Raw genomic sequence first — 12500 nt, 5'->3', positions numbered from 1 at the left:
TAGCATTGTAAACATACAACAACTCTGGTAGGTGTTCTGGCCATTTGTGCTTCTTTGATTGTGAGAGAGTTCTAAGCAGATCATGCATTGTTCTGTTGAACCTCCCGCATTTTGCATTTTCTTGAGGGTGATACGGTGTAGTTCGTGTCTTCTTGATTCCATAAAGTCTGCAAAGTTTAGCGATAACTTCACTTCCAAAGTTTCTTTCTTAGTCTGAATGGATTCTGAGGGGAATTCTATATTTGAAAAACCATTCTTTTACAAGGACTTTAGCTGTTGTAGTGGCTTTCTGGTCTCTTGTTGGAATTGCATATGTAAACTTGGGGAAGACATCAGTCATAACAAGGACATTCTCTCTTCTATCCGTTGCTGGTTCAAGGACTGTAAAGTCCATTGCTAAGATTTCAAGTGGCTTGGTTGCCAACAGGCTTCCCATAGGTGGTCGGACTCTGGGGTTTGGCATCTTTGCGAGAGTAAATCGTTCACATTTCTTGATCCAATTCTCTATGTCTGAGTACATCTTGGGCCAATAGCATCGTTCTCGAATCATTTGAAGGCTTCTCTCTAATCCCTGATGTCCTGTATCACAATGCAGGCTGGTAATGACTTTTTCTCTCAGAGTGGCTGGTAACAGAAGTTGTGTTAGTTCTCCTAGTTTGGGATCCTGTACAATTCTGTACATCAGTCCCACTGTCGTAACAGGGAGGCACACTGGTGAGAAATTTTTTTCCTCTCCCCAAGGGTAAGTTTCATGCCTTTCTCCCAAAACTTCAGAAATTCCTTAATTGTAGGGTCTGCCTTTTGCATGTAGCTAAGTTCTTCCTTCGTGTGAGTGGGGAACGATGTTGTAGCAATCACTGTATCATCTTTAGGTAGCTTTTTATCCTCATCTGATGATGGGTTGGTTGTGGATAAATTATGGTCTGGTTCATGTACGGCTGGTTCATTAACTTTATGGGAAATTGCTTGTGTGAATTTTACTTTAACAAGAAATGATGAAAAATCAAATTTTTGAGCTTGAATATGGGGGTCGACCTATACACGAGTTTCACTTAAACACAAGTTGATATGGTATTTATTACGTTTCTAAAATTCAAAGTGCTGAAATGTTTGATCAACCATATATGACCACGTCTTACACTTGGCTTGGCTACTTGGGGAGCTAATGCAAGTCAAAAAAATACAAGGTACTATAGTTCGAGTTTTTCAACTCAAGGTCGGTTGGTTGAGTTCTTAAAATTCAGTCAGTAAAAGACTAAAGTATATCACTTTAATTGAATTTTTTATCTATTGTATTAATATATTGTATAGCACAAATTTATTGATAGAAGTATTTACCTTGAGGCTTTTAGATTTGAGAGGATTGCAGTGAAACCTACACAAACCATCTATGTGATTTCGAAAGTGGAATCGAATACATGCAATTTCCATCTCTGCCACATCTGTATTTTCTCTTTGTACTGGATTCTGAGCAAATCTTTTCAGATGACATGCATCATCATAGTATATGATACCTAAGAGAAAAAAATTCATCTGTATACAAGTGTTTTCCATACTTTTTGATGAGTATAAGTCATTTAAATTTGTTGATGGAATTAAAGATAAGTAGGGGTATATAATTATCTCGTATTGGTTTGTCTTTTTAAGTATGGTTTCTATTAAATACGTTCTGTCACAGCAAATTCATGTCTCTGTTCTTTCACCTAGAAGTACCATTGACATAAAGCAGAATTTTGTGAGTGTTAAATGTTCACCTTTTCCAAGCTCTTACAACACTCATTTTGATCACATACAACCTCACTCACTTGTTTCATGAAACTTTTCCTTATCCAAAAGGCTGTGCAGCTTAACATACACTTGCGCTTTCCCCTCTGATCCAAACAACTCTCCCACATTTATTACCACACCACATGGTCTCTCCATAACCAATATTCCTTTGGTAAATAAATGTAAAGGGAATTAACTATTCAGTAATTGACTTGAATCTCATTGAAAAAGGTTTATTTTCTTTACCTTCCAAAATATATTTGATTCAAATAGCCATGTTGTTACAAATTTTTCAATGCCTTTTTTGATGCCTTTTTCTGTGCCACATTGAAGTCCTAGTGCTTCCAAAGTCATCCAGGACTTCACTATCCTCCCTTCTTTCTATTCCAAATCTAGTGTACTTTGAGATGAACTGATTACATTTCTGCAAAAAATTGCCTAAGTGCATCTACTCCTCCCTCCTGGGGCTAAGGAGGAGACAACATGAAAGGTAGTGGGGTGTACTTTTCTTGGGTATCTCTTAAATCTTCATTACATATTAGCCCTCAAATGATGTGAACTTTTACTTGCTGGTGAATCTACAAAGTAGAGATACATTTGAAATCGTGGGTGGTTTGGTAGTTGTCTTTCAGTACTGACAAAAAAATTTTCTCTTCATCTTTTTAATTATGTACATTGTTAATTAATATTTTATTTTACTTCCAAATTGTGAGAAAAAAGGAGAAGTATGTCATTCTCATTCATCAAATTCAGTTCTTTGCTTCTGGGGTACCTGAAAAACAGGAAACAAAAGGATTAGAGAACATTGAACAAAAGTGTAATTTTGGTTTAAAACTAACCATCCTAAAGTAAATATCCTAAGAAAACGTGCATCAATATTCTATAATTTTGCAATTGTCTGGATCTTCAAGGAAGAAGGGTGACAAATTGTCATCAATCCCAACTAGCTTACTCTCTCTTCCGTGCCAGACCAACATGGCATTTTTTGTCCTGATACCATAGATATATAGATAGATAGATGGTTTATTTAAATCACATCGCAGCCCGAAGGCTGAATTAAGTAACTTTTACAACTTTTAAAAGGACAATAATAATCTATGATAAATCTATGTTAAATAGAATGGTAAAAATGTTTAATTTGTAAAACTTTTTCATCCTTAAACTAAAATTTAAAAAATAATCTATGTATTATGAGAAGATGCGTTGAATAGCCGGGACATTGCGAGTATGAAAGTGTTATTTGCCCTATTGGTGTGGACGCGCGGTAAAACAAAGGGACGATTGTATCGAAAATTCATCTGTAAAAATGTGGGGGAACAGATGGGGTATCATGGGCATGAAGGTATGTCAACCTAGTACATATGTTCTAGAAGCACTGCTCTGTACATAATCAGTATTTGCCCAATAAGTAGTTTTGTTTCTAAAATGAATGACTAGGTCCATATGAGGTGAGTACTTTGAGGTACAACACATACATGTATTAGTCTAGGATGGGAGGAGATGACTTAAATTCTTTCTTAAATTGCACTGCTTGGCAAAATGACAACTGCAATTTTCAGAAATCATAGATTCTGCATCCCTTGTTGGATGACCTGAATAAGAATTAGTTGTGTTGCATTTTCCATCAGAAATATTTCAGGAGTTTCTCTTTGTTGTCATGGAGTGGAAGGCCTAAGAAGTTAACATGCATTAATCCTGTACTGGTAGTTTATTTGAAATTTTTGATAGGATAAGACAAAAGCATTCGGCAGGAAATTCTGCTAGTCAGGCTGTGTCAACCTCTTTGCCCCACATTTTTATGTTTGATTGATCAGTCAAAAAAGATCGCAATGTAATGAGTATGTATAGTTTCTTAACTGGAGTATTAAACTACCTTTTAATTACACAAATGAAACAAAGCACACTGTGCAACACAAAATTTATAGGGAACAATTGTAAAGGTTTTCAATGTTTTTTTGTGTACCAAATAACATGAAAGTAATAGTTGAAACAAAACAAAATGTTTTCATGATCTAAGTTAGAAGTTCTTAATAGCCCATAAATATTGTGCTATGCTGTAAAATTTATATGCATTTATGCAGTGAAGTGAGATGTTTAAGCTGTAACTATCGTAATACGAATAAAGTTAACTTCAAACCAAACATGATGACATGCTCATAAAATTTACATGAAAAAAACTGAAATGGCGAATCAATAGTTAAGTGAGAAGTTAATAATAACATTTACATCCAGGGGTTTCAATAGAAGGCAGTTAATGGCGATAGACCACCAGGTACTTCACTCCAACCCGCTGCCTACTTGGAGAGGTTTATATCCGGCAACCATTGAACGCAAGCTTGCCTTTCCTGTTGTGACCTTCCTATTGAATTCTTAAATAAACTGGCTTCAGTAATGTAGGAAAAGATCACACATTCACCACAAACACAAACCTATTCTTTCACTTCGTTTACAAACGCTTAACAGTTAAGAGCAGAAGAGGAATTTGCCATTCGCGGGGGAAAAAAAACAAATGTCATGCTCAATCTCTCTCTCTTGCTGTGTTAGGCGGTGTCGCTAAATAACAATTTCCCACCGTTCTCTGTTACTTTACCGACCAGGAACTTGTTGGACGAATCATAAAGTGTGAAAAATAATAAATTTGTCCACGAAATCTGGTGTTGCGTGGAACAAAAATAACACATTTCAGTCGCGTATCTTGAGCGGGAGTCTGTGCAGCTGTTACATAAGAATTGCGTGACATTGCACGTGATCACAAAGCACGCGTCAACAAGAGTTTGCCGGAATGGCGAAGAGACAAGGTGTCCTTGAAAATTTTTTCTTAAAGAAATCTAAAGGTGAGTTATTATTTACAGTTCAACTTTTCAACAATATTTATTTTCCAGATATGGAGGCTAATAGAGTAAGAAATTTGCATTTCAAAAGAAAATAATTGAACCCTAACGACCACACAACACGATGTCACGACGACCTTTGTATACGATGAGCTGAATGAAGTCAATGGCCATTTAGTTTTCTTTTTTGGATGGGAAATTTCATTTCCACCAAATAGACTTCTGGTTGTACGATCAACATTTTGATAACAATAGGCTTTTTAAGAGAGAATTTTTCTGGAGACCGCGTGAAATAAAAAAAATGGGGCACATGCCTAGAAAAAGCCCTACCTTCATACTTCGCTCAAAGATACCTTAGGGTAAGTCTATAAACGTGGTATAATTTTTTTGTTCAGAACTGTTTTTATTTTCTAGAAAATCACCAAACACTGTATCGAGCCCCAACCGCCATAACAGTGGCCGAAATGAAGCCGACGAGTAGGGCAACGAAAACGTTATTATTCAAAAGCGCAAAAGAAAGCAAGTCTTTCCGAATATTATCTATTTGTATACGAGGTATTAAAAAATGATTTCAATCTAATAACGGGATTATTGACATAACTATGAATTATTGGCGAATATTTGAAAATCGCCAAAATTTGATTGATTAAAAATTTCATTTTGGAGCAGTTTTTCAATAAAAATTTTTCCTACTCGGTATAACTCGGAATCACTTGAGATGAGCATTTCTGAGAATTGGAAACGATGTTCTTTTCAAGGATATAAAAATTAATTTGGGGCTCTTAATTACTGCGAAGAAATAGCCCGATCTATTTCGTGCAAATCGCAGACCATCGCAACTCTTGACTTATTTCTGCTTCCATACAACTCCAGTATATACAAAAGTCTTTTTTGCACGATAAACCAAGATGCTTTGATTGCTTACAGTTTCAGTTAAGAAACGTTTGGCTCCCCAAATGGCACAACGATGTTCATCAACGAAGTTGTGTGTCATCACTCATGTTTGTCACGCAATCACGCTAAACGTGCACAGGACACCCAGACAGGCATTCGTCTGCAGACATCGCTGTGCCGAGTGCAGGGCCAGCTAATATTTATTTCTTAGTCAGTGTTATGTTTAAAACAAAAACCTGCGCGAATTCACTTAAAAAACGCTGTAGATCTCTTTTGAGTGTTTTGAATCAGTGCCATTCTGAAAAACTACTTTTTGACGTTTTCGTAAATTTAGTCACCCCCTGGTACTGACTATACATGCGTTGTTATCGACTCTATTTCCACGACTTCGCGCTTGCAAAGATTATATTTATCAATAGGCACTTTAAGCATGGCGTTTAACGGCAAACGGCAAACGCAAGCTTGCCTTTCATTTTGTTACCTATTTATGGAATTCTTGAAAAAATCCTGCACAAAAAATAAAATAAAATAACACATTCACGACAAACACAAACCTACTTAATTCCGTGTACACACGCCTAAAGACAGACGACAGAAATTGAATTTTTGACGTTCGCGGGAAAAACAAACGTCATGCGTAACCTCTCAAATGACGAACTTCCCAGTTAACTAAAACAACTGGAAGTTAATTGTCTAGTGCTCCGTGATTATATACATCACCTACGTAAGGCTCAAGTTGACCTTGTTTTGGTACAAACCCTGTTACTTTTGATATGCAAATCCTTTAATTGTTATGCTAACCAGTTTTTGATCTCTATCGTGTCAAGGGCAACACAAACCTCGCTTTCATACAGAGGCCTGGTTAAATATCACAGAACTGTAAAATGGTCTATTGACAGAGACAAAAGCAGTTTTTTAATCCTACCCTCCCTTTCGCTTTTCAAATCACTTGCCCGTCCCCTCGCACCAACAACGCAACAACGTCCCCTAAATCTATCACTCTTCCCTAAGAGCGGTTTGGCGGTGTAGTGAGTGGCCCTGAGCCCCTGACCAAAATAAATATCTCGGTCACAGGCCGCATGGTGAGATAACGAAAGAGGTGTATTAGTTTTTGGCGACAAGAAGTTACCAAAAAAAAAAAATTAATAAAAAATAATTTGATTAAACTAGCTCACGCTACAAAATTAAATGGTTGGTTAAATGTGTGCTTCAGTGGTAGTACTAATTTAAATGTGCCAATTTTGTTTTTACCAGTAACTTCTTTTCCTGTTTGTCATAGCGTCCTATTGTAAATTAACAACATTACAAAGACTTACCAGACCCAACAGGGAGGAATATTCCCGTGCGTCGAAGGATTGCCTTCGAAAGCGCTTTGTTTATACCACGGTCACCCTTTCGTGATTTCCCTTCCCTGGCATGCCTCGATAATTCGGATGGAACACGGCACCGTTGCGAGCCTCTTCGCCATCCAATGCCCAAAGAGGAGCGATGGGCTGGGCAGATAGTCATGTCCGAAATATTGGAAGGCAACGTGAATATCGATGCCCGTGCTAAAATGAGACCGACTTCCGATTCAACATCATTCACGCCCACAGCCTGTTTGTGTGCTGAGATGTCTTTCTCACATAAGCGCAGAGGGACTATAAGAGAAGCTTTTCCTGCAACTCGACTTCGCTTATCTTGGGAGCAGCATCCCCCAACTACTATTTGAAAGGAGCAATTGATTTCCACTTGGTACGCTCACCTCTTAAAAAAATCGGCGGCCAAACGAAAACACCATTTTAGTTTGCTTTGGAAATTTTATGGCGCGACGCTCATAATATGGTTAGAAACTGTGCCTAATCTAATTTATTTTTTTAGCGCTGAGTATTTTAGAAAGCTACTCCCAATTTAATTTTTCCACTCCCGCACCTGTCTACCCCGCAAGCCGTCACAATTTACAAAATAGGATAACACATTTTTTTACGTCGATAAAAATTAATGCAGTGAAATTTCCTCTTTGCTGTAGTAACATATACCTAATTCATTTAGCAGTCTAAGGTGACGCATGAGTGGTATCGCACTTAAAAAATGCAAACAACGGTAATTTTAAATTCTGGATTTAAAACTTTTTCCCGGAAATAAAAAATAGGGGACGAGAGGGAAAGAAAATAAGTATATTGGTAACCGAGCCTCCTTTCGAGTGACATGTTATTGCGTGACACCATCGCAAAAAACGAACGTCAATGATTCGTTTCATCTGTCAGGATGCTCTGGCTCGTTCTATAAAAAAACAAACTTCCATTCTTATTGTGAAAGGAAGACTTGTAAAATGTGAGTGTTCCAAGCTGAAATATGGTTATAACTGTCCAGCAATGCGACGTTTCCGGCAGGAACCTTCGTGGGATGTTTTCACTGTGATTTGGTATACACCGCCTGTAGTGCTGTACTATCGAAACTAGGGACCTTAAGATACCAGGACGGGGAGCTACGACGGGGACGGCACTGTAAGAGTAAGACTGGGACGAGTCCCGTCGTTGCCGCCAAAAACAAAATACTTAAGATTGTATATTTTTGTGTAGGACGGCGACGCCGATATTTCTCGCTTTATAACAGCAATGACATCCTTTAAAGATGCTAGGAATCTTCTCCTGGAAAGCTATAACGATGGCATTATCGATGACGATGAATTTATTTTGCTGTATGCGATAGACGAAACGGAATGCAAAGCTGAATTTCGCTTCACAAAAAGTGAAATTCCAAGACTAGCTGAAGCACTGGATATTCCTGGAACATTTTTTTGCCACCAAGGCACAACAGCTCCTGGAATAGAAGGACTATGTAGTAGGTTGTAACGATCTCGGACAGCCCGCTTGTCGACTTTAAAGTAAATTTGCTTAATTTTGTTCAAGTTTTCGGCGACCTCTTCCCACCTAGTTCCTCTTGCCACCGTGCCCTTTTTCGTTCCAGTAAATGGATCGACAACCAATATTTCTCGGCATAACATTTCGTCGTGAACAGTACTCCATGTCATTGGCTTCCTAAAGATTATAATCAAAATTAATCCTTGAATAAAAAGTAACCTTAATTTCTGTGAATCCTGACTGATACTCGACAAAAGGTAAACAACTACCAAACTTACAGTCTATACTTGATTTAAACAGTATATTTCTATCAGAATTGCTCAACTTTACTTACATCGATTTAGTTTTCTTCGCTGTGGTTTTCGCGCGAGCATCCATGATGACGACTGAAACACAACCAAATACACAGTCAATACACTTATAAATATTTATTCCTATTTGAATTCATTTACATTACAAACACGAAAAATATCATGTTAATAAGCATTCTTATCGTTATATATGAAATTGGAATCGAGTGCAACGTTTTACAAGTGAAAAGAAGATGAAAATACTCACGTTCTCGACACGACGGCAAAACTCCCTAAATGGCGTCCTCGACGAGACCACGACGGCAAACACGCGAGGCAGGAGTTCTCGTGCGCACGCCCGGTTGTGTAAATTTACTTCCGGTAGCCGTCCTTGCTCGTCCCGTCGTCCTATCTTAAGGTCCCTACTGTTGTCAAGTCTCTTTATAACAAGATTGAGGCAAGGAACCAATCTTAGAAAGGTGTTTTTCGCCAGGTGAGCTTAAGAAATCCAGTTTACAATCTAGTATAGGTCAAAGCGATAAGATTTTGTTGGAATTATGGCTTCAATAATAAAAAGCCTAATTGGATTATCTGCGGTTGTTTACATGGCGGCATTGCGATTTGCACAAAATAGACCGGGCTACTTCTTCGCAGTAATTAAGAGCCCCAAATTAATTTTTATATCCATGGAAAGAACATTCTTTCCACTTTGTAAAAATGCTCATCTCAAGTGATTCCGAGTTATACCAGGTAGGAAAAATTTTTATTGAAAAACTGCTCCAAAATGTAATTTTTAATCAATCAAATTTTGGCTATTTTCAAATATTCGCCAATAATTCATAGTTATGTCAACAAGCCCGTTATTAGATTCAAATCATTTTTTAATACCTCGTATACAAATAGGTAAAATTCAGAAAGACTTGCTTTCTTTTGCGATTTTGAGGAGTAAAGGTTTTGTTGCCCTAAACGTCGACTTCATTTCGGCCATTTTATTGCGGTTGGGGCTCGATACAGTGTTTGGTGATTTTCTAGAAAATAAAAACAGCTCTGAACAAAAAAATTATACCACGTTTATAGACTTACCCAAAGGTATCTCTGAGCGAAATATGAGGATAGTGATTTTTCCGATCATGTGCCACCTCCCACGCGGTGATTAAAAAAATTCGCTCTTAAATACTAGTTATACAAAATAACATGGAACAGTAAATTTGCTGTCGGATGTTCAGGTTGTCTTTTTAACAAGTCAATTCAGATAAATAAATAATTTTCCATCGTGCTCCTGAAGTTTGTGGTTTCACAGACGGTGGAGAGGGATGGAATTCTTTAAAATAAGTAGATAAATAAGTCATAGGATCTATCCCCTTTCACACAGTTCAAAACTCAGGATCTTCAGACTTACCACCTGTCAGTACAAATGAAATCGAAGTTGAAGGTCAGTGTTCAGAATGCAGTGCCGGGTGGTTCTTCTGGTACTGGACAAGTTTCCCAACAAAATGATCCGAATAAGAAAAACAGAAACCCAAGCAAGGACAAGTCTTCGAAAATATGGACTGCAAAGCAGGAGTTAAAATTTTTTGTCATCATCGTTTGATGCTGCTAACGCTAGTGATTTATGTAGTCTCCACAGGTTAAAGAATCGGAAGTGCAAGACCCTGAGTTTCATGGAAGTCACCCGGCTGAATGAACAATCCATTGATCGTTTTCAACATCAATGGATAATGGACGACGATCAAACCTACTCCAGTAATACAGGTGTGAACTGGTTGATATACAAGGAGGGACAGGGAATGTTTTGTTTGTTGTGCAGAAAACATGACACATCAAATAACCAAAACAAGAGCAAGAAGTATAACGTCGAGCCAGCAGTTAGATTTAAACGGAAAGCGGTTGAAGATCATGCCAATTCACAACAACACACAGCAGCCATTACAGCAGAGCTTCTCAGCAGAGTGTCAACTTTTGAAGAAGAAGTGAGAAAAATCGAAGATGTTTAAGATGAAGTTTACTACAAAACGTTACTTACTATATACTGGATTGCAGAAGAAAAAATCTCCAACAAGAAGTTCACGAGTGTTCTGGAACTTCTTCAGCAAGTAGATCTTGAAGATATCAAGTATTTCAAACACCGTTCAGCTGGTTCAGTCAGAGAGATGTTTCTTCTCATTGGTAGCGCTTTGAAAGCACAGTTGGTACATGATATATCGAAAGCGAAATGCTTTGGACTTCTGGCAGATGAAGTTTTTGATGTGTCTAATGATAATAATAATAATATTTAATACTTATATTGCGCTTTTTGTATAAAAATACTCAAAAGCGCATTACAATATTATTAAAAACTAAATTAAAACCAGTAAAATTACTCGGTAAAATTACAATATTACAATATTGACATTACAATATTAAAAAAAATAAAAATAATAAAAATTAAAAAAAAAAAATAATCTAACTAAAAGCCTTTTTAAATAAATATGTTTTAACAGAACGTTTAAAAGAGTTGATTGATGTTTCCTGTCTAATTGGCAGAGGAAGACTGTTCCATAAAAAGGGGGCAGCCATCGATAACGCGCGATCTCCCAAGGTCTTCTTCGTTCTTAGCTGAGGTCTTTCTAACAATATACCATTATTGTTACGGCGTAGTTGGTAACGTGAGACCGGTAAGACAGAGACAAGATCCTTAAGATCGCTAGGCGCAACACCGTGAAGAATCTTAAATGTAACAAGGAGAATCTTAAAATCTACGCGCAAGCGCACTGGTAGCCAGTGGAGTTCTCTTAGCAAAGGAGTAACGTGACAATACTTAGGTGCACAGTAAACCAATCGAGCACTGGCATTCATGACTCTTTGAAGTTTCTTAATTAGATACTCAGGAGCACCGTACAATAAACCATTACAGTAGTCAAGCCTGCTTGTGATGAACGCGTGAACAAGCCTCACGGTAGACTCACGAGACAAATACTTCCTAATGTGCCGGATATTGTACAAATAATAAAACGCGCTAGCACAAGTCTTAGTCACATGAGTCGACATGTCCAGATGAGAATTGAACCAGGTGCCCAAATTGCGCACTGAAGAAACAGGCGATACCTCAGCTTGGCCGATCTTGATCTTGTCAACGGACACCTTTGATAACTGTCGTTCCGTGCCAATGATCAGGAACTCAGTTTTATCGTCATTTTGCTTTAACTTATCATCTCTCATCCAAGCGCGAACGTCACGAATACAGTTCTCAATCGCAATCACAGCATCAGCCTCGCTGGTCTTATCAACGGGATTAAACGATATATATAGCTGTGTATCGTCCGCGTAGGTGTGAACGGATGGCAGATGAGATTTCATGATGTCAAACAGCGAACTCGCGTAGATGGTAAATAAGGGGGGGGCCCAAACAAGAACCTTGTGGGACCCCGCAAGACAGATTAAATTAATCAGAGAGCGATCCGTTAACTGAGACCTGCTGCGTTCTTCCCGCCAAATAAGATTTAAACCATGATAAAGCCTTATCCCAAAGGCCAAGCTTGGACTGCAGCCTGTGCAGAAGAATACCGTGATCTACGGTGTCAAACGCAGCGCTGAGATCTAACATAACAAGCAATGTGACGTGACCTTTGTCCATATTTAGCAGAAGATCGTTTTTAACTTTTAATAACGCCGTCTCAGTGCTGTGATTCTGCCGATATGCGCTTTGGAGGACAGGAAATAAGTTGTTGGGTGTCATATGATCTTGTAATTGGATAGCCACGGACTTTTCCGTGATCTTTGATGTAACCTGCAAGTTGCTCACCGGTCGAAAATTTTTGTTAATAGGTTTGAGTCCTGCTTTCCTAAGCAAGAGGTGAACTAAAGCATTCTTCCAGTTCTCTGCAAAGACGCCAGAC

At 38.1% G+C, this 12500-nt stretch overlaps 2 protein-coding genes and 1 pseudogene across 2 annotated transcripts in view; 1 reads left to right on the top strand and 2 right to left on the bottom strand.

The window, feature by feature from the left end:
- The window catches only part of LOC149042731 (uncharacterized), a 3362-nt gene extending 1299 nt beyond the window's left edge, over window positions 1-2063 (bottom strand). Inside the window, exons 1-2 of the mRNA XM_089213472.1 lie at window positions 1806-2063; window positions 1339-1514 (exon numbers count right to left, since the gene is read on the bottom strand). Coding sequence (XP_089069598.1) covers window positions 1339-1514; window positions 1806-1923 — 294 coding nt within the window. The 5' untranslated portion in view covers window positions 1924-2063. The remainder of the gene's footprint in view (window positions 1-1338; window positions 1515-1805) is intronic.
- Window positions 2064-8130: 6067 nt separating this feature from the next.
- LOC149042730 (uncharacterized) lies at window positions 8131-8858 on the bottom strand. The gene is made up of 2 exons (XM_089213638.1): window positions 8670-8858; window positions 8131-8512 (listed from the first exon to the last, which is right to left on the bottom strand). Exons 1-2 carry the CDS (start codon window positions 8711-8713, stop codon window positions 8131-8133), a joined length of 426 nt encoding a protein of 141 aa, XP_089069764.1. The 5' UTR covers window positions 8714-8858.
- A 1279-nt stretch (window positions 8859-10137) lies between these two features.
- Window positions 10138-12500, top strand: part of LOC149042729 (uncharacterized) — a 3548-nt pseudogene continuing 1185 nt past the window's right edge.

Source organism: Pocillopora damicornis, chromosome 7, assembly GCF_964200805.1.
Source record: "Pocillopora damicornis chromosome 7, jaPocDami1.2, whole genome shotgun sequence".
Lineage (NCBI taxonomy): Eukaryota > Metazoa > Cnidaria > Anthozoa > Scleractinia > Pocilloporidae > Pocillopora > Pocillopora damicornis.
This window is presented reverse-complemented; position numbering and strand designations above follow the sequence as displayed.

What these genes read in the sequence shown, in the direction of transcription:
- LOC149042730 (XM_089213638.1), bottom strand. Translation starts at nt 8,713, where the DNA reads ATGGATGCTCGCGCGAAAACCACAGCGAAGAAAACTAAATCGAT. An exon ending in GCGAAGAAAACTAAATCGAT is followed by an intron (nt 8,513 to 8,669) that starts GTAAGTAAAGTT and finishes TATAATCTTTAG; the next exon opens with GAAGCCAATGACATGGAGTA.